Here is a 27,765-nt window from a genome sequence, read left to right as displayed (position 1 = left end):
ATTTTATTATTTTTAATTGAAATATCTTTCTTAGATCAACAAGAGCTTAATTTGTTTTTTAAAGGATAAATCATAACAAGCTAAAATATTTTCTAAAGGAGTAAAATGCTATTTTAGTTAAGATATGTTTAGACAGAAAGACAACCGTCCGTTGTACGTTATTTTTTTTTAGTTTTGCATATTGTATGTTTAAAGCTTTTAATCTTTGTAATCCGCCCAGAGAGCTTCGGCTATGGGGCGGTGTAGAAGTGTAATCATCATCATCATCATCTGACAGGAGATGAGCGACGAAATAATTTTTTTAAGGTTGCAAGCACAAGCGAATAAACCATGGACGGACTGGAACACACGCTTCTTGCACGGACTGTTTCGCGGCTGACATCTCAAGAGGACTCGGGAGCCGGCAGAAACCTCTCGATCCTATTGGCTATTCCTCTCACCAATCTCCGCTCTCCCCCCTCCCCATTGGCCCATTGTTCAGTCCAGCTAGCGCTCGCATACACACAGCGGTCACGCGCTTTTTAATTCGGAAAAGGGGGCTGGGGCGGATCTCTCCCATAGCGCCGCGAGCCCCTGTAGCGTAGCTGCCTGCGGCGGCGCGTGCCGGCTGTAGCGGCTCTACAGACTATTGAGCAAAGTCGGCTCGGCTCTTCTCCCGCCGCTCCCTAGACGTCGGGCGTACTCTGACCAGCGAGCGCACGCTGTTCCGAGTCGGCCTCGTGCTCGGCTTTTCACCTTCGACGGAACCTCTAACTGGCTCTGACTTGAAGGCGGGCGCTCGAGCTCACTGAGATTCCCGTTTGCTTCCCGCGCCGGCTCCACACACCCCAGCTTGCACGAGGAGGGCGGGCGACCTGCCAGCCAGCCGGCCGGCTAGCCTTCGCCCCCTCCCCTTTCTCACGCTCGCTCGCTGATTGGGCAGTTGTTTTTCTTCTGCCCCCCCCTCCGCTCTCCCGCCTGTATTCACCTGATTGGTAGATGCGCACGCGCGGGCTCCGTTCCCCCTCCCCCTCCCCCTCAGGGGTAGGGGTTGGAGCGGCTCCTGGCCGAGGCCCGGCAGTCGCCTGTCATCCCTCGAGGGGCTCGCTCGCTCTGGCCGTTGGGCGCCGTCGCGATGAAGCCGCTCCGTTTACTGTGGCCCTGGTAGTGCTGGCCTCCCTTGACTGGAATATGGCCGCGCCTCTACCCGCGGCTGCTGCCTGGCTCATGGCGAGGCCGGGGGGAGGCGGCGAGAGGGAGACGCGGGTCCTGCCGCGGTCGCCGCTGCTGCTGCCGCTGCTGCTGGGTATCCTCCTCAGCCGCTGCCTCGGAGAACAGCCCCCGCGCGCCGCCGCCGCCGCCGCCGCCGCCTCGTTGCCCGGCGCGTCCGACTCTGAGGAGACGGTGATCATCGGGTTGCGGCTGGAGGACACGGACGACGTGTCGTTCATGGAGAAGGGAGTACTACGAGTGAGCGAGAGGACCCATGTCAAGCTGCGGGTTTATGGGCAGAATATTAATAACGAGACCTGGTCCCGCATCGCCTTTACTGAGCATGAGCGGTGGAGGGATGGAGAAGGCAGGCGGCCGCCGGCTGAGCAAGAAGATGGTCCGGCTCCCATCGGCTCGACCTCGCAGGTCCCACAACGCTGCGGCATCCGCACTTCGGACATCATAATCCTTCCACACATCACCCTCAACCGCCGCACCTCGGGTATAATCGAGATCGATATCAAGCCCTTGCGCAAAACGGAGAAGAGCAAGTCCTACTACCTATGCACCTCTGTGTCCTCCCCAGCCATCCTAGGGGCCCCAGGGAGTTCGGCTGGGGGCAGCAGTGGCGGAGGGAGCATTATTGGCCCTGATGGGGGACCGTGGACTGAGACCACCTGGATTTATCATGATGGTGAGGACACCAAGATGATCGTGGGTGAGGAGAAGAAATTCTTGCTTCCGTTCTGGCTTCAGGTCATCTTCATCTCCCTCCTACTGTGCCTCTCAGGCATGTTCAGTGGCCTCAACCTGGGACTTATGGCCCTTGATCCTATGGAGTTGCGTATTGTGCAGAACTGTGGGACGGAAAAAGAGAAGAACTATGCCAAGCGCATTGAGCCTGTACGCCGCCAGGGCAATTACTTGCTCTGCTCCCTACTTTTGGGCAATGTGTTGGTCAACACCACCCTTACCATCCTGCTTGATGACATTGCTGGTTCCGGACTGGTGGCTGTGGTGGTCTCCACCATCGGTATCGTCATCTTTGGTGAGATCGTGCCGCAGGCTATTTGTTCCCGGCACGGCCTTGCCGTAGGCGCCAACACCATCTTCCTCACCAAGTTCTTCATGATGATGACTTTCCCGGCCTCTTACCCGGTCAGCAAGCTGCTAGACTGTGTCTTAGGGCAGGAAATTGGTACTGTCTATAATCGTGAGAAACTGCTTGAGATGTTGAGGGTCACTGACCCTTACAATGACTTGGTCAAGGAGGAGCTGAATATTATTCAAGGGGCACTGGAATTGCGTACAAAGACGGTGGAGGATGTAATGACTCCACTCCGGGACTGCTTCATGATTACTGCCGAGGCTGTCCTTGATTTCAACACTATGTCTGAGATCATGGAGAGTGGTTATACTCGTATCCCTGTCTTTGAAGGAGACCGCTCCAACATTGTGGACCTTCTTTTTGTTAAGGACTTGGCCTTTGTGGATCCTGATGATTGCACCCCACTCAAGACTATCACACGTTTCTATAACCATCCGCTGCACTTTGTCTTCAATGACACCAAGCTTGATGCCATGCTTGAAGAATTCAAAAAAGGTGGGATGGTGGTGATTGGTGATGGGAGTGGGAAAGGGGACTACAAAAGTGAGCTTTAAGGGCTAGGAACTTGATTAATTTTTAAAGCTGACATTCCTGGGATGCTGAATTCTGTGCTCAATATCACATTGGTGAAATTGTAGAGTAGCAAACTGATCCCTTTCCCTTCATTTTTTTTCTTGGTAATCATAGGCTTTGATCTACTGCCTTCCTTAGTTCTATGTCTCTGTGCTTCTATTGAAGAACTGATTTACACATTATTCAGTAGCCAGTTTGTATGCAGACTTGATATGGAATTGTGGTTCCCTGCTATAGGCATCTTTCTCATGTGCCTTGTTTAACACACATTTTTGTGTGCACACTTGGTTTTATACATACATTCTAAAGTATATTCTGGACAAGTGTCGCATGAAACAAGGGAAGTTTATGTGCCCAAGTCACATGTTTGTCCAAAAATGCATATACAAATTTGTAGGCAAAAGTAATGAATCACATGTTTTGTAGTGTAATACATAGTAAAGTGTTGCTTATGTGGTATGTATTCTTCTGGGTCATACATTTTGGAAGCTACTTTTAAATTTCAGCTTTTTTTTCGCTTTGAACCACTTTAAAGTGATTACAGATAAGGAATATTATGTCTATTGTATATAAGAAGAACCTCGAGAATTAAGACTGAATGTCTGTAGACCCATGGCACAAATTCCTATGTGGAAGACACAAAAATTAGTCTGCGTCTAGATGATAACATGTGGTTGTAGATGAGTGCTTTTCACCCCTGTACTCATGCTCTGAGGCTGTGATCGGCTGTGACTCTCAAGTGCATGTACACCATATGTACTCAGAGCCAAACACCTGTGTACAGTCATTTTGCATTACAATCTATATGCGGGTTTTAAACTAATTCTTACACAGAAGGGTCTTCTGTGTGAGAATTTTTGTAATGTGAATTTGTAATGTGAAGTGGTTCCTGATATGGACGCTATAAAATACCATTGGTGTTGATAGTTACTTGTGGGTAATTATGTTCTATTTTTGATAGCTGTCTATACATTCCAGTAGTTCCACTGGTAACATTGGAGTATTTTCCACTGGTGGAACACCACCTATGGTAAACACCAGAGATTGCCCTACTGTGTGTTAGGTAGACTGACGTGGCTGACTGAGGCAGCTGATTTTGGATGTCATGAAAGGGCAGCAAATTATTCATAATTTAGGTTATTTTTGTTATACTCTTACTGCCAGGAAAGGTAAAAGGTGGTTGTCAGGTTTTCTGCCTCAGGTGCCAAAATAACTCAGCCAGGCTTGTACTGTGCACTTTGACTTTGAGGAGAGAGGGCATCTTTTGGTGCCTTGCTCTGACTGACTCTAATCATGGACACTTACCCTTAAAGAACATCTTGGTCCATGTGATTTATATGAATTCTGCCATATATGCCCTTGTATCTTATTATGATCTCTGAAAGCCACTGAGGACACCCTCTTATTGATATTGGCCCTGTTCACATGTAACGCCAAGCTATGATAGCTTTTTGGGGGGCTTTGGGGGACTTTTTTTTGCTAACCACAGTGGCTTAGTGTGTTTCATGGGGGGAGAAAACCACGTTCCGTGTGGTTAGTAAGCAATCCCAGCTAACCACCCTGCTGCAAAAGGGTTAGGGGCCTCTGGGTGGCTTACTGTGTCATCTAGTGGGCTTTCCAGTGGTTAAAATGGGCTCCAGAGGACTTCCGGGCTGTGGCCATAGAGTCCGCCAGCTAGAGTGTCTGCCACTGCCAGCGATGCTGTAGCCACTGTAGACTTTCTCTATGGTTGTGTGGCCATTTCGGCCACTGAGAGCCTGTTTGCGCCGTGGAGGACAACAGGATGTGCACTAACCATGCTGGGACGGTTGCCAGGTAACCGGGGTCAGGGGTAGTGGAACCATGCAGTGCTGCACGGTTCCTGCTCATGTGATTGGCAGGCACACTGTGGTTTCGCTACCTTCCCCCCAGTTATCCTAACCATCCTCTCCCCATGTGAACTGGCCCATTATCTGTTTCTCAAGTTTAGTCATCCTTTGTGGGTGGCCCATCAGTTATGGAGCTTTTTTTTATTGCAGACTTGCCAGTCCTGAGTGCCTTTGAAACATTTTAAACCTACTTGTTTGGGATGGCCTTGGAGTAATGGTTAAATTGGAAGGCATAGTGAAAGATGCCTGTTGCTTGCAGGCTGGAGCAGACTATACATCTAAAGAAATAAATTTGTTATCAAAGTTTCACAGACTGAATTCAGTTGAAGGTAGTCTGCCCCACTGACCATCCTCAGAGTTGCATTTGCTCTACAACTTGGGTAAACAGGGTAGTGCTTTTTTCAAGGTAGTTCCTGCACTGTAGCTGAACTTTTGCACTCAGGTTTCTGATTTCTAGGCAGTAAATTCTGACGGTTAGATTCAGAGCAATGTCTGACTCGTGAAGATTTGGCTCTGTACCCTAGCCTTTTCCATTTAAAAGTAACCTTGACTGTAAGTTCTGAAATATTTTGATTTACACAAATAATGAGATATTTTGGCTGATAAAATATTGTAGATAGCCATTTTCTAGAGAGGGTGAAGAGGAAAGAGTTGTTTGCTGGATTATAACTTCTAAGCAGTAAATTTGGGCAGATTGAATTACAAACTGTAATTCTAAAGCTGTTGGATGCTAATATTACTTTCCCATTTTTATAGCAATAGCTTTCACCTTTAAGATGCTACTAAAACATTGTCCTCCTAGGGTTTGCTGATATTGTTATACTATTAATATGTGATTTTTATATTATGTGGTAATTTTAAATGATGTAAGTCACCTTGTGTTATGCATGTGTCGGAGAAAGATGGGGCACTATATATATACATAAAGGAACTGCAACAAGAGGACTGTGGTGGAAAAAACAAAATTGAATTCTTTAAAATGAAACCAAATGTAAAAGAAGTCTCTTTCCCCAATCATGTTGTTCTAGGCTTCAATCCTAAACACACTGATTAGGGGATAAATCCCACTGAACATATTGGGACTGACTTCTGAGTCAACATGCATAGGATTGCTCTTAGTGGCACTGTAGAAGCGAAAGACATTGCTTTGAAAATGATTGTAATATGTCTACTAAAGGTTTCTCGTAGACATCAAAAGGCTTATTGAAACAGTGATACATACAACTTTGCTTTGATTATCTTGGGTTAAATCAGTACAATTAACTTAGATGAAAAGCCTGAATATTTTCTAGAGGTTACATTAGTCTGAAAAGCTTATGGAGGAATAAGTGCCTCATTCCTTCATAAAATAAAGTTTTCTTAAATCTCATTTTTGTGATACAGTATGGCGTGAAGCCCTTACTTGCATTTGTTAGAATATGATGAAATATTTCTCTACATAATTTCCAGACCTGTTACTAGAGCTGGAGATGTTCCTTTCCTTAAATGGAAAGTCAGATGGCTTTTAGAGGAATATTGTCTAAAAATGTACCTTGGTGTCATATATTAAATTGCTATCATTCCTGTCTTAAAACAACTGTTTCTCAAGTGGTTTGTGCATATACTGTGCTTCTGCATTTGTGATTCTTGCCTACCTAGTTTTAGGTGTGGATGGTTGAAGAAAAATCCTCTGGTATATCTTCGCAAGACACCCTTTGCAATTCCCCCCCCTCAAGTTATTAAGTTAATGTGATAACTCTTTATTTCAGTACCAGAAATAAGATGACCTTTATACTTTTCCCAACTTCAGATAATCCCTCACTGAGGTAAACAGAGTGTTGGGCTGGCCCTACAGGGTGGATTTTGAAAGTGCCACCTGTTTGCTCTGAAACTCTTATCATATTGATGAGGTATAGGATTAATTTTCTAGAAGCAAATTTTCTTCTGCTTCTGACCTGAATGGAAATATACAAGAACAAGAGCTTGCTGCAAGTTTAACATTCAGTGCTTTAAGGATTAATAATATGAGCCATTAAAAAAAATATATTAAAAAGTGATTGACATTTAGAGTTTCTGTGTAGCTGCCCCTGACTGGTTTGGGAAGAAGAATTAGTATCTTTGTACTTTACAGCCTATGGCTTTGTTGCTGCTACAACATTAATAATTTGACTGTATTTAACATATGGGCTGAACTGACACAAAGGGAACTGCAACATCTGCCCAGCCCAATTAATCTTAGTATTATGACTAAATGCACGCTCTGGGAAAAAAACCAAAAACAGAACAGTGATTCTCAAACTGTTGGGTGACCCCCTCTTTTTGACAGGGAGGGTGGAAGACCTCCAAGTGAGGCATGAACTTAGAAGGAGCAGGGTAGGATCCTGCCATAAGTAAAGCCTTAGACACTTCCCTCCTGGTAGCAGAGATACAGCATTGCTAGATGCTGATGAGGCAGAGAACATATAGGTGCTTCTGACCACAGCCGTTCTTCTCTGTCCATTTGGTTTTTGGAAGGGAGTCTGGGTCAGCCCTGTTCTAGTCCTCTTCTAATGCCAGGGTCGGATTAGTGTCCCGCACACATACAGCAGTGTGTGAGAACCCTGTATTCTTGCCTACTAAGGAGATGGCTAGGATTGAGAGGCTGACAAGGTAGACTGAGTTTAGAAGGGTGCCTGCATTCTGAAGTTTGATAAACACACTGGATTAGAAGAAGAGCTTCTCTTTTTGAGTGACAAGCACTAATGAAGATTTGAATAACAGTCATACTATCGAATTCCATTTCATGTGGTTACAGTGACCTGGTTTGCACGACATGATAAGCCATGGTGGGTTGTGAGCCTTGTTTGGGTCGGCGTGGCTTGTTGTGATGTCTGAACCCGGTGCGTAGGCTTCAGCATGGTAACACACAAGTTACCCTGAGAACCTATGGCTTGTTGTTGGGTTGTGAGAGTGGCTTGTTTTCAGAGGGGCTTCTCGTGATGTGCAAACTCTGTAGTGTAACTTGGGAGTGGCTTTTCGGTATGGGCTACAGAGCTGCCAGGCAAGAGCTGTGAAAAAGCCGGCCACTGCTATCTTGCTAGTACCACCTCCCTCCTCCCTCATCAGGGCTGTCCATCCCTCCACCGATACAGAAATGACACTTGGGAATGAGCTTAATGTGCTAACAACCTTTATTTATTTAATTTATTAATCGCCCATCTGGCTGGTCACCCAGCCACTCTGGGCAATGTACAATAATAGAAACAGTTTAAAACAATAAAATTCTACATTAAAAACATCATATTTCTAAAAATACCCTAACCCACCCCAAATGCCTGCCTGAACAACCACATTTTTAATGCATGGCGGAAGGTCATTAAAGAGAGGGCGTGGCGGAGTTCCCTAGGGAGGGAGTTCCACAGAGTGGGGGCCACCACAGAGAGGGCCCTCTCCCTCGTCCTTGTCCTCGTCCTCACCTGTCTAGCTGTCATGGCTGATGGGACAGAGAGAAGACCATCCAAGGCTGATTTTGTTAAGCGGCCTGTCTGGTGTTGCTGGAGGCGCTCCTTAAGATAGGCTGGGCCAGAACTATATAGGGTTTTAAAGGTCAAAACCAACATTTTGAATTTGGCCCGGAAAACAACTGGTAACCAGTGCAACTCCTTCAGTGCTGGAGTGATGTGATCTTGCCGGCGGCTGCCTTTAATCAGGCGCGCCGCCGCGTTCTGTACCAGCTGTGGCTTCCGAACCGTCTTCAAGGGTAACCCCACATAGAGTGCATTACAGTAGTCTAAATGAGAGGAGACCAGGGCATGTACTACCAATGGGAGCAGATGGTCAGGAAGGTAGGGGCGCAGCCGCCATATCAGATAGAGTTGGTACAGCGCTGTCCGGCTCACAGCTGACACCTGAGCCTCCATGGACAGCTGGGAGTCCAAAATGACCCCCAGGCTGTGGACCTGGTCTTTCAAGGGTAGCTGTACCCCATTCAACACCAGGTCAACATCCCCCAACCTCCTCTTGTCTCCCACCAAAAGTACCTCGGTCTTGTCAGGGTTCAGCTTATTCCTCCCCATCCAGCCACTCACCGTCTCCAGACATTTGGACAGGGATTCTACGGCCAACCTTGGTGAAGATTTGAACGAGAAGTAGAGCAACGTATCATCCGCATATTGATGGTACTACACCCCAAACCTCCTGATGATAGCCCCCAGTGGTTTCACACAGATGTTAAATAGCATCGGGGAGAGGATGGAACCCTGTGGCATCCCACAAGTGAGTGGCACTGGTCTGAAACCTCCTCTCCCAGTGCTACCCTCTGGTACCTGCCGGAGAGGAAGGACCAGAACCACTGTAATACAGTGTCTCCAATGCCTAGTCCCTCCAGGCGGTCCTGGAGGATACCATGGTCAACGGTATCAAAAGCTGCTGAGAGGTCGAGGAGAAAAAGTAAGGAGCATTCGCCCCCATCCAGAGCCCTCCTCATATCATCCACCAAGGTGACCAAGGCTGTTTCTGTCCCACGCCCAGGCCTGAAGCCCGACTGAAATGGATCTTTTTTTTCCTCAGTGCTTCACAAGTGTGCAGATGGGTTCATAATTTTTAAAATTATCATTATTATTTTTGGTCCTTTGAAGTGTGCAAATGGGTTCGTATTTTTTTTAATTATTGAAGTGGTCCTGGGAAGCTACACACTTGCGAAGGACCAACAAAAAAATTACAAAGCCATTTACACACTTGTGAAGGCCCTTATAAGTATAATAATAAAAAATATGAGCCCCATTGTGCATTTGCAAAGCACCATTAAAAAAAACCATTTGCGCACTTGCAAAGCATTGAAAAAGAAAAAAAAGTTGCAAACGTAATAATTTCTCAGAAAAGGGGTAGTGATCAGAGTGTGTGTGGGGGGAGCCAGAAAAGTTTCCTTCCATAGAGAATACAAGGATACAAGAGGAGTTGTGCTGCAAAGGCCCCTGGGATACGTGCAGGAAGTGGGCGGGAGGACTAAGGGGGAAACAAACTGGCAAGCCACAGAGCGCCTGATCATCTGTTGGGAGTAGCGTGGGTTAGCGAGAGAACAACCAGCCCACCATGGCTTATTCTCAGCGTGGCTTATTGTGCCATGGGAACAGGCCCAGTGAGTGAATAGACAGGGCTGTGTGTATTCACCCACCTGCTTCATATTCTCTGCCAAAAAATAAATGATGCAAAGAAAATTTTATATGTTCACTTTAATTTGCATTCAGGAATCTGGTTTTCAACTTTTTTGTCAAAGAACAAAAAGGGTGGGATGACATGGTAAATGGGCGTAGGTGGAGTTTGGAGGGAAAGGGAGAAGTAACAGAAGCTGTGGTAGGGGAACTGGAGGCTGTTCACTACAGAGAAACCCCATTCCTTTCCAATTAAAAGACTTTCCTAAACTCTTTGGATTTGGGATGTTTGGAAACATGATTTTGCTGTCTTTATCTAATTCAACATGGTGCTCCAGCAAAGGTGCAGAAAATACTTGGCCCTGCAGAAAGCATAGAATAAGCCCAGTTTGGTTTATGCTTACTTTTGTTGTTACTTCTCGCTGATAGAGCAAGAGCTATCGATGTATGATATTATTAGGTTGTTAGCATCCTGTAATATAATGCATGTTGCTTCCATATAATGCATGTTGCTCCAGTCCAAGGACTATATAAAGGGGTTAGTTCAATTGCTAGAGAGAAGCTGGGTGTGTTCATTTGCAAAAAGCCAAGTGACTTGGCTTGAGGTCAACAGCAGGGAGTGCAGAAAAGCTTTGGTTTGGAAAGAAACTTGTGGGCAGTTCTTCACTTGCCTCTCTTCCAATTGACAAGTGTGTTTTTAATGATCCTGTTTGCCTGAGCCTTGGCTAAAACCACTGGCATTCCTTCTGTTCCTTTTTCTTTACTGGCTGTTCTCAGCATGTATGATCCTAAATCCAAAGCCTTCTATTTCTAGCTTGCTGCAAGAATTCAGCTTGAAATGCCTTTTGTTGTGACACTAATATTGTAAAGCTGGCACACTTAGCACAGACCATTCATTGTACAGCAGCTTTCCCAGTGCCCTTTACAGCCCTGCTATGCAGGAGTTTTTGTGAGTTCTTCCTTATCTACTGCAATCGTAGACTTGGAGACTTTCAGTTTTGCTTCTTGTTCTTGTTTTATCTTTTTCTTTGCTACTATATTACACTACAAGTTTGCAGAGTTTGAACTAATAACCTGTTTCACAGTAAAGGCATCTGAATCATGCTGCTTCAGTATTCTAGCATTTACTTGACTGCATTGAAGATTCCTCTCCTTTGAACTCTGTTCAGATCCAAACAATCAGTATATCTAGGTGATACACTTTAATTTGAATCTTAAACACTTAAAGTTGTACCATCAAACAATATATTTGTTAGTGTAGATTATAATTGATAACCCCTAATCTGAATATTGTCCAGTGTAAAAGCCGTTTTAGGAAATAGTATCTATTGGTTGACCAGAAAATAAATGTGTGTTATCACTGGATGTACTTACCTCTCATGCTAGGGTATCAAAATTTCCCCCTTTTTCAGGATAAGTGGTTCTGAGTTGAACAGAATTTGTTCATCTTGGAGCATAGCTCTGGAGATACTTTATATGTCTCTCTTCCCTTTTAGTGTGTTTTAGTTATTGCAATCTGTATTCTCAGTCAAAAAATTCATTTCTTTTCTCAAAGTTGTTGTATTGTGGTTTCTCCATAGCAGCTGTGCTGATTTTAATCATTTACTTAAATCAGGTTTCCTATTTTTGTAATTCATGTGTTTCATGAATAAGAGTGTATGCTAATTGGTGGTTGAAACAATTTTCATATGAAGTAGGGCCTTGCTGCCACCTATAAGCATAATCTAAACTTTGGTCTTGCAGCCTACATACCTTTTGTATGGGAAAATACCTACTTAGTGACAAAGGAGAAAGCTGTGTTATTAATGCATTTCTGCTTAATTCTCTGTAGACATATACATCCACTAAGCAAAATCATTTGCATGGAGGCTTCTGTTAGGTGTATTGGATTTTAGGCTAAGCGCTCTAAACTTGTCATATGAAAGGGCTGAATTGCTATGCAGAGTTGTATTTCTCCATGACATGGAAAGTAAATGTCCATGCTTTTCAGTTGATATGGTCATAAATATTGAAAATAGTCACAATAATAAAGTTCAGTGCATAGCTTATAGCTATTGATTGCATGTTTAACACTTGATCTCAGAAGTCAGATCCCCCCTCCCAGTTTTTTTTTTTTTTGATGGAGAAAAGTGAGCTTTAATTTGGTGTGTTTTGATAGATGGTCATAGTTTCAGTGTAAAAAAAATTATATGCATAGATTTTAACATGATGGTTTAGAAATAACCTGATTTAAAATTAACCAAGATTTATAGACATTATACACTGAATATTTAAAAAAAAGTTACAGATGTAAACATTTAAAAATATAAACATTTTTAAAAGCTTGATTCTTATCCACCAACGCTACATAGTATTATTATTTCAGTGTCTGTATTCTTTCGTCTTAGATATAGGTCCATCTTGGGCAAGTTATTCTTTTTTTAGTCTAACCTATCTCTGGATTGCTAAATTAATAATATGATATAAGAATTTACTGCAGTGATTCTCAACCTTCCTAATGCCGCGACCCTTTAATACAGTTCCTCATGTTGTGGTGACACCCAACCATAAAATTATTTACGTTGCTACTTCATAACTGTAATTTTGCTACTGTTATGAATCGTAATGTAAATATCTGATATGCAGGATGTATTTTCATTGTTACAAATTGAACATAATTAAAGCATAGTGATTAATCAACCCCCACCCAAGAAGAGACAGGGCTTCTTTAGCCCATTAACACCCCCTTCACCCCTCACTGCCCAGCCCACCCCATAGGGACTAGCTTCTGCTTCCCACGACCCCACATAGGGCTCCTCTCCCAGGTCGTTTTGCCCATAAACACCCCCTTCACCCCTCACTGCCCAGCCCACCCCATAAGGACAAGCCTCTGCGGCCCATGACCACCAGGTCCTCGCCCAGCCTTCTGACCCACCCCATATGCTTTTGCGCTGCGCCCTTCTTCCACACACCCTATAGGCCTCCCTTAGCCCATATAAAAATGCCCCCTTCACACCCCCCCACAGCCCAGCGCACTCCTCAGGGGCAGGCCTGTGCGTGCCGCGCCCCAACCCCACAGCCCGCCTGCCCCCCGTGGAGTGCTTCGCAGCTGCCCTTCATCCCCACCTCAGGGATCCCCGAACCCTCGCAGGGGCCCCGTCTCCTCCTCGCCCCACAGCGCAACCCAGCCCACTCCACAGCATCAGGCCTTGGCTTCACACACCGTCCCCACGACCCGCGGCGACCATCGCGGCCCATCTCCCCTCACCCTCCTGGCTTGCGGGGGCCACCTTCCGCCCGCAGCAGCCATGTCTCGGCTCCCTTCTCTCCCCACATCCCCCAATAATTCGGCGTGCAGTTCTGGACACCGCCCTTCCCTCCCGCCGTCCCTCGTATCATGGAGATCTTCCCTCGCCCACCCATAAGCGGCGACCCTTCGGCCGCTCTTCCTCCCACCATCTCCGATTTCTCCACACGCCATCCTTGCCTACCCCACGGCAGGCAGCCGGGCCTAGCCGGGCCTTGCAGGCGGTGGACACAGACACGCCAGCCCTGCCTGGCTCTCTCCCCACGCTCTTACCGCTTAGGCCGCCACTGCTTCAGTAGCCCCCTGGCCAGCCACACACGCTTCCTGGTCCGGCCTCCCCGGGGCAGAGCACGCCGGACGCCGCCAGCCAGTCACCCCCGTAAGGGGAGCCACCACCGTCGGCGCTGGAGCCTCTGGGCCTCCCTTCCCTCTTCGCCTCCCTTTCTCTCGCCTCCCTCACCCGGAGCCTCGCAAAGGTGCTAGATTCTATCTAGCGTATCTGCATGTGGGTGGACCCGCCTGGAGACGGATAGAGGAGCGGTGTCTCGGTTCCTAAGACCATCGGAAATATGTGTTTTCCGATGGTCTTAGGCGACCCCTGTGAAAGGGTCGTTCGACCCCCAAAGGGGTTGCGACCCACAGGTTGAGAACCGCTGATTTACTGTAACCTACTTTTGGCATGGCCTAGGTCAAGACAAAAATCTTAAACAAACCCTGTTGGCCAAAGCTATCTAGTGAGCTTCGTGGTCTAGCGGGGATTTGAACCTGAATTTTCCATATTCAAACTCTCACTAGATTGGTTCTTTTCTTGGTCCAGGTGTCTTCTTGTGGTTGTGTGTTATACTTTTTCCCCTCTGTGTTTCCTTTTTGGCCCTTACCATTAGATTTTTGAAGAAATATTTAATCTGGGTATGGCTCTTCCCAATTAACCATTCTCTGCTGGATTCATCCCAGCATCTGCATTCTCTGCTGTCAGGATGAAGAAATGGATGATGTGATAAATGGGGAGACAATGCAGCGTCCTGTTTTTGATAACTGTAGCACAAATGAAAAGTATACTACATAGTTAGGATCACTGTACCTATTTATTTATTTATTTATTATTGCATTTATATCCCTCCTTTTTTCCTCTTGCAAGGAACCCAAGGCGGCTTACATTTTCCTCCTCCTCTCCATTTTATCCTCACAACAACAACCCTGTGAGGTAGGTTGGGCTGAGAATGTGTGACTGGCCCAAAGTCACCCAGTGAGCTTCCATGGCCGAGTGGGGACTAGAACCCGGATCTCCCAGCTCCCAGTCCAACACTCTTGCCACTACACCACACTGGCTCTCTTTTTGCAGGTAGGCAGATGTTATACTGCTTGTGCAGTGATTTTATTTTAAAAAGATGACAGCCGAGCTATAACACATCATGTTTTGTCCTGCAACATTTGAGTAATCAATATGAAATGCCTAATTTTCATCATATAAAAGCACTAACATCTATTTCCCCCAATGCATTTAGTATGTTGATATTATGTGGCTGTTATCCGGCCTAGACAGAAAAATCTCAGTAAATTTCCTCTGAAGAGGAAGAAGTTTATAAAACAGTTCCTTGGAAACTGTAGTATTTTAACATTAAATTGTTCCCAGAAAGAGGAATAATTTTGTTTTATTGGGAAAACACAGAGGCTATCCTCTTGGTGATCGTTTTTCTATTGAGTAGAGTTTCTTCCAAGGATCAGTGTTGTTCCCTGATGTCTTTTGGTAAGTGCTATCTCTTGCTTTGTCTCCAGGGCTTCTCTGGCTGCTGGTACCCATGCAACTGTCCTTAGGAATGTGAACTGGTTGTCAGAGTTTAGGGAAAGGGGATGTGAGTTGCTGTTAAGTAGCACTCGATCTGACATGCTGTAAGAGCGTAACACTTGATCTGGCATGGGGTAGGGGGCTCACGGCAACGATTAGACAACATTCTTTCTGTTCCCATCAGAAGAATGCAAAACACAATCCTTATTTGAATAGCCAAGTTTAATTGGGATTTAAAAGTTAGCATATAAAATAAAATAAATTTAAGATAGAAGCAAAAGCTAACTTTGTTATCAGTAAAGTCTTGTATTCCTGTCAACACTCTTTCATTAAAAAAACACATCATACTTTTAAAACTCCTGGTGAAATACACTTCAGGGCAAAACAGAGGCTGGAAAATATATGTAAACACTATCTTCCCATTACCTGAGCCTTTGCTTCTCTCCCCCCCCCCCCCGGATTTCCATATAACGCAGGATCATTTGGAACTTGACCTCTGAGGGTATCGGGGTAGTGGTTGTAGGGCATTTCCCCCCCTCTTTCCTCGTGGTACATGATTGGACATAGAAGACGTGTACCATTTTAAATTTTGTGGTAGCGCACTGCTTTAACCATGTTAAAGTCTAAAAGTCATACATCAGATGAAATTAGGTTCCTGTTCTGTATACTTACACCAAAGCTGTGCGTGTGTGTGTGTGTGCGTGTGTGTGTGTATATCTATCTATCTATCTATCTATCTATCTATCTATCTATCTATCTATCTATCACAGACTGTATTTATATTTGTATGTATAAAAATTAAGGTCTAGAATATGGTGTGGCTAGGGTTGTCAGGTCAGATTTTTAAATATAAATCTTAACGTGTGTATAGGATTGCAGTCCAAATTTTTTATAGATGGATTTTTGCATAAAGGTGAAGTCAGATTGATCAGTAGTTAAATGTATTTTTGCACCCAGAGTGGGGTCCTTGATCTGAACAGGTTTGTTGAGAGCAATGTATAATGTAAGCTTAAACTGAGACCCTGGAATGTTAGGTTCATTAATATATAAGCTAACAACAACAAAAAAGAGTACTGTGATGGGTACTTTCAAAGCAGTGTTTCAATTCCCAGCTCACATCTTGCTGATTAAACTTTTAATTTTGAGTCTTTCCCAGTTCCACTAATTGGGCTCATAAAACTAGCCCTTGACACTGGAGGACTGCAGTGCTGTGAACCGTGCCATGTCTAGTGAGCGTGACCTGGTGCTTGTGCAATGATTTGACAAGGTCCCCAATTGCAGCCTGCCAGCTACAAACAGTAGCGTAAATACTAAACACTAATGAGCTGCAGCTACCAGCACATGGCTAATGGCCCCAGATCAGCTGGCCACAGCAGCCTAGCTACTGCCAAGGTCACCCGATCAGTACATGTGTATTTGGTGTGTGTTTTTATTATTTACTTCTTAAGGGGTGTGGAACGTTACGGTGAATTGGTATTACTCCTTTACCTAAGAGAGAGAACTTCTGCTATGATATAAAATAGGAAGTTGCAATATAATTGCAATATAAATACAAGAATAAATATCTTGTAGTGACCTGAAATAACAGGAAAGAAGTATACTTTGGGGGCAGTTTGTGTAGCTGATATTATTGACCAATTAGAAGTTTTTCAAAAGGAAAAGCTATCAAAAGGTCATGGTCTGAGTGAGTGAAAGTTGTTTTAGCTAAACAAATAAGGAAGATGGGCCTAATATTGGAAGGGCACAAACACTGAAATGAGATAGTGGCAGCCTGATAATATGCATATTGATTTGGAAATAAATCCCATTGTTCAATTTACAGTACACATACCACTCCTATTAAGTGTACATAGGATTGCAGCCTTATCATAGGGGTAGTAAAAGTGGTGATTAGGAAGAATCATGTATACTTCCCTGAGTTCCTTGGAGGAAGGGTGGGATAAAAATGTAGTAATAATAGTCATTGTTATAGTAGGAATAATAAATATTCATAGTTGTTTTCACTATGTTTCATACTATCCGTGTGATAACCATCTAGATTTTACAACATGCGTTTCTGTGGATGAGCAACAAATACCTTCAATGACAAACCATCATGAATGAGCCTGACATACAACTTCAGTGAGTGAATCATGTCATCAGAAATCATGGAATTATTTACCAACAACAAAGTGATCTCAAATTTAAGCATAAGCTAAAGGGAGTGTTAATATTTTTAAAAAGTGAATGATGAAAGTTGTAAAAGAAGCATTTTTGCTATATGACTGAGGCATGGGTAATAATATACTCTAAAACTATTCAGGTTCATCTAAGGCATTTCCAGATCACTTTTGTGGTGATCTTTACTCATTTTGTCATTCTTAGTCACTAGTTGACTGTATGTGTTTTTTCATGCATGTCTACATGACTAATGGTGGTAGCCACTGATTTGCTTGAGTTTCACTTCCATCAAGCTCAGTACAATACTCTAGCACTTCATATTGAGCACCAAAAGTTTTAGTTCCAGTTGTTACATTTCACTTGTTAGACAGTACTACTCTTCTACTTTATGTTGACTTGCTGTAGTGATTAGGTGTAGCTGTACATCCTTGCTTGCTATAAATGGGACACTTGCTAGTTACTTAAATGGGAATATGGTCTCCATTATATGCATCCTTCTCATAGAATCATAGAATAGTAGGGTTGGAAGGGGCCTACAAGGCCATCGAGTCCAACCCCCTGCTCAATGCAGGAATCCAAGTCAGAGCATCCCTGACAGATGGCTGTCCAGCCTCGTCTTGAAGGCCTCCAGTGTGGGAGAGCCCACTACCTCCCTAGGTAATTGGTTCCATTGTCATATTGCTCTTAACAGTCAGGAAGTTTTTCCTGATGTTTAGCCGGAATCTGGCTTCCTGTAACTTGAGCCCATTATTCCGTGTCCTGCACTCTGGGATGATCAAGAAGAGATCCTGGCCTTCCTCTCTGTGACAACCTTTCAAGTACTTGAAGAATGCTATCATATCTCCCCTCAGTCTTCTCTTCTCAAGGCTAAACATGCCCCGTTCTTTCAGTCTCTCTTCATAGGGCTTTGTTTCCAGTCCCCTTTGTTTCCAGTTCTCCTTTGTTGTTGTTCTGAATGGTGTGGCACCAACATGGCAACACAATGACATCAAAATGTCTGCTTTGTGTAAATTATCATTAGCAGACCACTGATACATAGAAATAACAAACAAACAACAAAGTAATGATTAAAGAAGTACCAGTAGAAACATTCAGATCTTCAAAACATCAACAGGAAGGTCTACATGCAAATCAAAATGTCATCCATAGACTTTAGGAAAGTTATGGACAATAATGGTCCTTCCCCTTGGACCTGTGGTTTCTACAAGGTACTTGATTGTATCTTGGCCAGTTGTCACCAGCATATAACCTCACATATCTAGCACTATGCTTGCTAGAGTGCAGAGCATGTAGAGTGATGTAATGATGTTGAATGTGCTGTATATGAGGTCATATGCATGTTCTGTGGCACCAGTTATCCATAATGCTAATTTTGCAAGTATCACAAAGGAAACGTATTGTGCTAAGAATACACATGGTTAAATTGTACACAACATGCCCCATTTTTCAAGAGCCATTTAGTTGGAAACAAATGAAAATGTATTGACAAGGGAGAGCAGATATGGTGGCAATACTCAAATCCTTTAATCAAGCTAAGTAGCTCACATTGATCACAACTGTTGGAAGTACTAATCCATGACAAGGTTTAAGCACTGTATCTTAAAAGTGATGATGAAGCAGGAAACTTCTCTGAGGTCAGCAGCAAAGATACAACTTAAAATATTGGGTTTACAACGGAGTGAACTGAAGGAGTTTGTCACAGAAGAGGGAAAACCAAAATGTTTTGTCTTAAATATAAAGAGAGAGACAATAAGTAGTAGTAATGTGTTTTTAAGTATACAGGCTGGAGTGGTACATCAGATGCTGTACTTGGTAGAATTGTGTGTGCAAGGGGTTCATTTCATTAAACAAAAGATTTAGAAAGCATGACTCCCCATCAGGGTAAGATTTCTCTCTGCTAGGCTAACTTTCAATTGGAGGATCTAACCACTTGGTTTTTCTTATATTTAACAGGGGCGCATAGTTAGTTAAATTATTGTTGGCTGAATGCCATTGGTTAATTACATGCTGCCTATCTAACTTCAATAGCTTAGATTGCTTTCCAACCTGAACTGTTATGTGAAGTGTGTATGAAAGTTAAACTCTGTTATGATGGCACTTCACCGGTCAACAATGTAAAATGATGACAAATAACATTTGGATTTTTTTAAAGAATATTTTGTTTTTTATAAATAGTTTAAAACTGAGGGGTAGTGAGATAAGCTATGCTACATCTCAAAAAAATCTGCAGCTTTATTATGTCTTGAAGGTCTTTTCTTAGTATAAACTGAGAAATTGGGTGTCTCCGCTATTGGGAATTATTAAAATATAAAGGTCTTTTAAAGTAGTGGCTGATGTTCTAAATATTCAGTCTGCACAATAGGTCAGTTCTCATGTAATGCCAAGCTATAGTTTGAAATGCATCTTGATGTAACAGCAAATAATGGTTTGCTTGGATCTGGAAGTCATGGGGTGCACAAGCCTGCAGGTGGTCAAACTATCATTCGATATTGCATGTGTACAGACCCAATCATTCCCCAGGTTTGGGGGGAAAACTGTTATGGGTAGAGAAACGGGAATTATGAGTGAATATGCATCTACTTTAGTTATAAATGGAGAGGTGAAGATAGGGATGCTAGCAGATGATAAAAAAAAGACAATAAAAATGGAAACTTGATTCTGCAAAGGATTTACAAATGTGGATCATTAATCTTCCTAGGCAGTTCCTCAGGATCAATCCCATAGGATTTAGTTTATTATCACTATGTTCCTTTTAAAAGGCTGAATTTATAGTATGATGTGCTACAGCCCTTTGTGGGGGACAGGAAACTGAATTAAAATGAGTTATCTGATTTTTTAATGTTAGTATAATTTACAGGATGTGAAAAAGCAGGCTTAAGCTGTTGTCATTTGCCATTTTAAAGTTCACACAAAACATTATAGAATCATAGAATAGTAGGGTTGGAAGGGGCCTACAAGGCCATCGAGTACAACCCCCTCCTCAATGCAGGAATCCAAGTCAGAGCATCCCTGACAGATGGCTGTCCAGCCTCGTCTTGAAGGCCTCCAGTGTGGGAGAGCCCACCACCTCCCCAGGTAATTGGTTCCATTGTCGTATTGCTCTTACAGTCAGGAAGTTTTTCCTGATGTTCAGCTGGAATCTGGCATCCTGTAACTTGAGCCCATTATTCCGTGTCCTGCACTCTGGGATGATCAAGAAGAGATCCTGGCCTTCCTCTCTGTGACAACCTTTCAAGTACTTGAAGAGTGCTATCATATCTCCCCTCAGTCTTCTCTTCTCAAGGCTAAACATGCCCAGTTCTTTCAGTCTCTCTTCATAGGGCTTTGTTTCCAGTCCCCTGATCATCTTTGTTACCCTCTCCAGTTTGTCTGCATCCTTCTTAAAGTGTGGTGCCCAGAACTGGACACAGTACTCCAGATGAGGCCTAGCCAGTGCTGAGTAGAGGGGAACTAGTACTTCCCGGGATTTGGAATCTGTGCTTCTATTAATGCAACACAAAATATCATTTGCCTTTTTTGCAGCCACATCACATTGTTGGCTCATATTCAGCTTGTGATCGACAACAATTCCAAGATCCTTCTCGCTTGTAGTGTGGTTGAGCCATGTATCCCCCATCTTGTAACTGTGCATTTGGTTTCTTTTTCCTAGGTGCAGAACTTGGCATTTATCCCTATTAAATGTCATTCTGTTGTTTTCTTCCCAGCGCTCCAGTCTATCCAGATCACTTTGAATTTTGTTTCTGTCTTCCAAAGTATTAGCTATCCCGCCCAATTTTGTATCATCTGCAAATGTGATCAGCATTCCCTGCACCTCCTCCTCCAAGTCATTAATAAAAATGTTGAAGAGCACTGGGCCCAGGACTGAGCCCTGCGGTACCCCGCTCGTTACCTCTCCCCAGTTGGAGAAGGTCCCATTGATAAGCACTCTTTGAGTCTTATTCTGTAGCCAGCTGTGGATCCACCGGCTCGTTGTTTCATCTAGCCCACTTTGAACTAGTTTGCTCATCAGGATATCATGGGGCACTTTGTCAAAAGCTTTGCTGAAGTCGAGGTATATGATGTCTACAGCATTCCCGCAGTCTACAAGGGAGGTTACTTGATCAAAAAATGAGATCAGATTTGTCTGGCAGGACTTGTTTTTGACAAATCCATGTTGGCTTCGAGTAATCACGGCATTGTTGTCAAGGTGCTTCCAGATGGATTGCTTTATCATCTGCTCCAGAATTTTCCCAGGGATTGATGTCAGACTGACTGGTCTGTAGTTCCCAGGTTCCTCCTTTTTACCCTTTTTGAAGATAGGGACAACGTTAGCCCTCCTCCAGTCATCTGGCACTTCCCCTGTCCTCCATGATTTCTCAAAGAGAATAGACAGCGGTTCTGAGAGTTCTTCTGCCAGTTCCTTGATTACTCTAGGATGCATTTCATCTGGCCCTGGAGATTTGAACTCATTCAAAGTAATGAGGTGTTCCTTGACCATATGCCTATCGATCTCAAGCTGCAATCCTGCCCCTTCAGCCTGTACTTCGCCTTTGCCAGGGGGGTCATAGACCCTCTTTTGGGAGAAGACTGAGCCAAAGCAGGAATTGAGCACCTCTGCCTTTTCTTTGTCATCTGTTATCATTTTGCCATCCTTATTTAATAGCTGAATCACCATTTATTTCCTCTGCCTTTTACTATGCACATAGCTGAAGAAAGCCTTTTTGTTGTTTTTAGCATCCCTTGCTAACCTCAGCTCATTCTCAGCTTTAGCCTTCCTGACGCCATCCCTGCAATTCTGTGCTATCTGCCTGTACTCTTCCTTTGTTACTTGGCCTTCTTTCCACTTCCTATATGTGTCCTTTTTTGTTTTCAGGTCACCCCTAAGCTTTTTGTGAAGCCACGTTGGCTTCTTCTGTTGTCTTCCACCTTTTCTTCTTGTTGGAATTGTTTGTGATTGTGCCTTGAGAATTTCCTTTTGTAAAAGCTCCCACCCATCTTGGACTCCTTTTCTTGTTAGCATCGCTTTCCATGGGACCTTACTGATCATTGTTCTGAGTTTATTAAAATCATCTTTCCTAAAATCCAGGGTACGCGTTTGACTATACTCAGCTTTTGCTTCCCTTAGAACCAGGAACTCAAGTACAACATGGTCGCTTTCCCCCAGAGTTCCTGTAACTGCTACTTTATCCACTAAGTCATCTCTGTTGGTTAGGATCAAGTCAAGGATAGCCGATCCTCTAGTTCCTTCCTCTACTTTCTGTAGGAGGAAGTTATCCGCCACACAAGTCAGGAATTTCCTGGAGGGGCCATGTTTTGCAGAATTTGTCTCCCAACAAATATCGGGGAAATTGAAGTCCCCCATTACTACTACATCATGCTTCCTTAAAACATTGGCTATTTGCTTTTCAAAAGTTTCATCCTTGTCTTCTCCTTGATTGGGTGGCCGGTAGTAGACTCCGACCACCAGGTTCCTTTTATTCTTTGCTCCATTTATTTCAACCCAGATGCTCTCGATGGGGCTACCAAGCTCCTCCTCCTGTATTTCTGTGCAGAGATATGTATTTTTCACATACAGTGCAACCCCACCTCCCTTTCTGTTCCACCTGTTCTTTTTGAACAAGCTATATCCTTCAATTGCTTTATTCCAGTCATGAGAGTCATCCCACCAAGTCTCAGTTATACCTATCAGGTCATAATTTCCCTCTTGTATTAAGAGTTCAAGTTTGTTCTGTTTGTTTCCCATACTCTGGGCATTAGTATATAGACATTGAAGACCATGTGCTTCATAGTCTGGTTTTCTTCCTACATGTGTCTGAAGACTATTATTGGGCGCTATCAGAGCTGTTCTCTCCGTTGCAGTGCATGCGCCTACGTCCATTGTTACCCCCAACATTACATCTCCCTTCCCCGTAGGATTCAGTTTAAAGCCCTCCTGTTGAAGTTCTTCATGCTGTGGCCAAACACATTCTTCCCATCCTTTGTGAGGTGCAACCCGTCCCTAGCCAACAGCCCATCAATTTGTCAGTCAGCAATCAGTAGTAAATTTCTGAGAGTGCTCTGATACTGGTTCTCAACTGGACTGTGTGCTGGCAGTGAACAATTTTGAGAATGTCTAAACAATCTAGCGTTTTTTTGACTTCCTATAATGTTTTCCTACTCTGCCCCACTTCCTATACTTAAAAGTTGTTGGAGAGAATGTATCCTGTTTAACCTTTGCACCCAAAGAATCAGTGTTCAGGGAAATGTGGGACTTTTCCCCAGTTTGCCTATGGCAGCTATGTAAGAATGAACCTGGTCAAGGACAAGTTTTTAAATTGGTAGCTTGCAATTTAAGTTCTCAAAGAGAATTAAGATTTCTGTGAATTTGAGGCTGCTCCTGATATTTAGAAGACAACTTTGAATTTCATTCTAGGTGTATTATGTCTTCTTAGCACTAGCATGCTTCTGTTAAGGCTTTTAAATCTTCTTCTTCTTTGTTTCCCACATGCTTGTATCATGGTGTTTGCCATACAATTGGTTTTTTTTTTTCCTGTAGTGTGCAGTTTTTGGCAGGCTTAACTTTTAAAGTCAAATGTTTAAAGACAATATTCTTACACAAATATTGCACCCTTTACAGGTGTAACTACAATGTTAGATATGTCTCCATGATATAGCTGGAGCTGTGCAAGACTGAGGGGATGGGGTTAGAGCAGGGCGAGGAAAGTGGAAATTGTGTGCACACCCATCTATCAACCAATCTGGTTTAAAATCAGGAAAAATGCAATGATAATGGTGGAAAAGGAATGCTGGGATGAAAGACATTGTAAAACATTTGTCCAAAGCCATGCATAAAGTCAATAACTTATAAGCCTTAATTAAAAACCAAATCTGGGCGCAGAACAGTAAATAGGTTTTGCAAGTTATTAGCAGCCTTTCTCATTACATATTGCTAAGGGACAAACTAGATGCGATGTCATGAGATATCCTGAATTCTTTTTTCTAACATTTAAAAGCTGCATCAGTGCTTGGGAATGGGGTGCTTAACCCTTTTGCCTATATTTTATTTATGTGATTTAGTTATAATATTTCTTAAGCACCTTCCATCCAGAGGATTCCAAGGCAGTGTACACATATGTGAATAAAACTCTTCACACACAATATAATAACAAATAAGCATAATAGAATACAACTTAATAATTAAGCAGAATAAAAAAGATTAAAATGATAAAAAAACAGAATAAAATGTCATCTAAAATGCCTGGGTAAATAGGAAGGCAGCAAAAAGATTGTATTGTCATTGCAAGTTGAGCCTCTTTTGGGGGGGCACTCCAGAATTGGGACACCACTGCAGAAAAGGTCCTTTTCTTTGTGAATACAAAATACATCTCTGCTAAATAGAGTACTCAGAGAAGGACCTCTATAGAAGATCGTAAGACAGAGACAGGCTAGTATGAGAAGAAGTGCTCCTTTAGGTATTTGAGTCCTAGGCCATTTAGGGCTTTAAAGGTAAGCACCAGTACCTTCAATTGGGCTTTGAAGCAAATAAGTGTAACTCTTTCAGATCAACTCTGGCTAAACCAATCAGGATTCTGGCAGTTGAGTTCTGCACTAATGGAAGTTCCAGGTTGCCTTTAAAGGAAACTGCATGTGTAAGGTTCTTTTGTCCCCCACTGGGACTTTATTCACCTTCACCACCCTTTTCCAGGTTCAGATCATACTCTGGATAGTGTTCTCTAGTGGTTAGGTCATGTAGGGGGAAATCCCCTCCCTTAGGTCCTGGTCAGACACCTCAAAACACACGCCACAAGCCAAATTATAAACTAAACCAATTTATTAACAGTTAACAAACAAACAAACATTTATTTATTATTTTATTACATTTATATCCCACCTTTTTTCCTCTTTAAGGAACCCAAGGCGGCATACATAATCCTCCTCCTCTCCAGTTTAGCCTCACAAAAACAACCCTGTGCGGTAGGCTGGGCTGAGAGTCTGTGACTGGCCCAAAGCCACCCAGTGAGCTTCTATGGCCGAGTGGGGACTAGAACCCAGATTTCCCGTCTCCCAGTCCAACACTCTAGCCACTACACCACACTGCCTCTCATAGGGTAAGGGAGCAAACGATGGATACACTAAAATGACAAACAAAACCTACTAGCAGTCCGTTTAGCTATCTTGTGCCTTTGTCACTTACATACAGACTAAATCTTTCCCAGGGAGGATGCCCTGCCCTTTTCAACTCCTTCACGGGGTTGGCTTTTGGTCTGGAACGACACAGCCTCTACTCTCTGACAGACCTGCCCTTCCTCGGTCTCCCAACATAGGCTTCAGACCCCCCTTATAAGGGATAGCAGGTGAAGGCAATGTGCTATTCCGTATGTACCCCCCCCCCCATGGCTTGTTAGCCAGGCTGACAGATAGTACTGAAGGGAGTATTTGGCCCAGCTTCCACAAGCCAGGAAATCTTAAAATGAGAGTGTCTAGGTTTTAGGCAAGCACAGCTTGACACAGTTGCAAGGTCTTCAATCCATTGCATTATACGAGGTGAGTGTTTATCCTTCCAGTGTTCAGTTGTTTAGCTGTCAAAAGACTGTGGAGAATCGATTTACACTGACCATTTGTGAATTTCCATGAAGCCGACAAAACATTTAAAGGAATGTGTAGATCAGTGAATATTAAACACTGTTCCAGTACAAAGTTTGTCTGTGTAATAACCTCCCTGCAAAAAGAAGCAACTACTGGACATTGCCAAAACATATGTTTAAAAGAAGCATTAGCTATATGGCACTGCCAGCAATTAGCTGAATTAGACAATCCCTTATTAAAGAGACATTGTGCTGTCCAATAGACACGAAGCAAAGGTTTTTGCTGAATAAGATGCAGCCTAAGTTCCATAAGCACGAAAGGTAGATGCCAAAGCAGAAATCCACTGATAAGTCATTTTGTCTTGGTGCCCACAGCAGTATTTCAAATTCCCAAATGTGCCCATGGCTCCAAAAAGGTTGGGGACCCCTGGACTGTACAGTATTCTAGATGCCTCCATTGGAACTGCACCAGTAATGGTGTTGACATTGGGTTTAGGCTGTGGATCAGACCTGGGAGCGGTCTTCATGAGTGATTTAGTGTGAAGTTAGAGCAGTTTGAGTTCCTTTGCAACAGATGACATCGTCACCAATCCGCCGCCAACCAGCCACTTCCCTCTAGAAAAGCCACATTTTCTGAAACTCCTTTTACTCCTGCTTTTTTATTGAAAGTTGCCCCCTGGTGATTTTACCACAGTGTGCCATGTCCCATTCTCCCCCCCGCACATTAAATCCTGGGCGTGCCTCTGTGACCTGGCAGTGATGTAGTCAAGGGGGTGGGATGCCTCATTCCCTCTTGTTTCCCAAATGGAAGTAGTTTTTTCTCATTGAGAAAATCCCCAGGAGCGCAGCAGCGACCCCTCACATTGCCACAGTAGTGGGGTCACTAATTCACCTTAGTTGGCCTGCTTTTAATCTTTAACATATCCCCCTTCTGTACACGTTTACTCAGAGGGAAGAAATAAATCTTGCTCCCCTCCAGTGAAAGGTTTAAAGACTAACTTTTAGTAACTCACCCTAAAGCGCTCTTTCGCTTCTCCATTGCTCTTGATATTGTGCTTCTTTGATGTTCTGTAGTTTCTTTGTTGTTATGTAAAGTCTCTTTGCCAGTTTATGGCTTTATTGCAGTAATCTTTTGGGTTTAAGGGAGCTTCGCATTGCGAGCAGTGAGAAGGAGAAAGGGAGAAGCAGGGGCGGTTTGGAAGCAGTAGGCAAAAGTGCACACATGGGGAAAAATGCGGTGGGAGCAATAACTCTGCAACAGATTGCTGGAATGTGGTGAAATTGGGGTGGGGTGGGGAGCTCTCAGGAGTCTTCAGATGCTGTACTGGAGATCTGGGGATTTTGGTTGCTTCAGGGATATCTGCACACATGGGAAAAAGTAGTTGCTCTCCATTCATAACGTAGCAGCTGGGAGCTTGGGCAGGGGTGGGAAACAAGCCTCTCTCATTGGCTGAGCAGCCCCTGACAGGTTGATAATGTTCAGTTCTACTCCCCCCACCCCACAAGGAAGTATGTTTCTTTCATGTGCTGAAAACCAGATTTTAAAGGTATGCTACACTTGGCTTATCTTGCTTCGTGTGTCCTTGACGGACCAAAGCCAATTCCATGAAAATTCGGGTAATACGCCAAAGCGCTTCTCATTCTGTTGTCATGAAGTTCCCCCCCTAGTCATGATGTTGGGGCATGGGCTGGTTTCTAGCACCTCTGCCTCTTTTACTGCTGGTCTGATGGATCCGGCTGGCCTCTCCTCGTTATAGCTAGAGCCCAGGCTGCTGCTTAGGGCCAGGGTCCTAACACCCACAAGCTGCTATTATTATTACAACTGCTAGGAAAAAAAGACAAATGTCTGTATTGTGCTTCTCCCCCTGCCTCCCACCTCTTAGTTAATAACTTTGGTGGAGATTTTAAATGGAATAGGGGTTAAGCACCCCATTTCCTCAGTGCCATAGCTCCCATCTGGTTGATGGTTTCAAATGTTTGAAAACATTTTGGGAGATCTATTTACAGATCTGTCATGTTACATTTAGTTTGGTTCTTAAATGGTTGGGATCACACAGCCTCAATGAACAGTCCAAACTAATTTGTTGTTTGTGATTACAGTAGTCTTTTGACTTCAGTAGTTCTTGCCACTCTGCTATGGTG

At 43.7% G+C, this 27,765-nt stretch overlaps 1 protein-coding gene across 2 annotated transcripts in view; it reads left to right on the top strand.

The window, feature by feature from the left end:
- Positions 1-182: 182 nt before the first annotated feature.
- Positions 183-27,765, top strand: part of CNNM2 (cyclin and CBS domain divalent metal cation transport mediator 2) — a 181,036-nt gene continuing 153,453 nt past the window's right edge. For both annotated transcript variants that reach the window (XM_084846429.1, XM_084846430.1), the window contains exon 1: positions 183-2,794. In XM_084846429.1, coding sequence (XP_084702555.1) covers positions 979-2,794 — 1,816 coding nt within the window. In that variant the 5' untranslated portion in view covers positions 183-978. The remainder of the gene's footprint in view (positions 2,795-27,765) is intronic.

Source organism: Heloderma suspectum, chromosome 3, assembly GCF_057233095.1.
Source record: "Heloderma suspectum isolate Gila_16-S chromosome 3, 16-S_ref, whole genome shotgun sequence".
Classification (NCBI taxonomy): domain Eukaryota; kingdom Metazoa; phylum Chordata; class Lepidosauria; order Squamata; family Helodermatidae; genus Heloderma; species Heloderma suspectum.
Note: the sequence above shows the minus strand (reverse complement) of the source record. Positions and strands in the feature narration are given on the sequence as shown.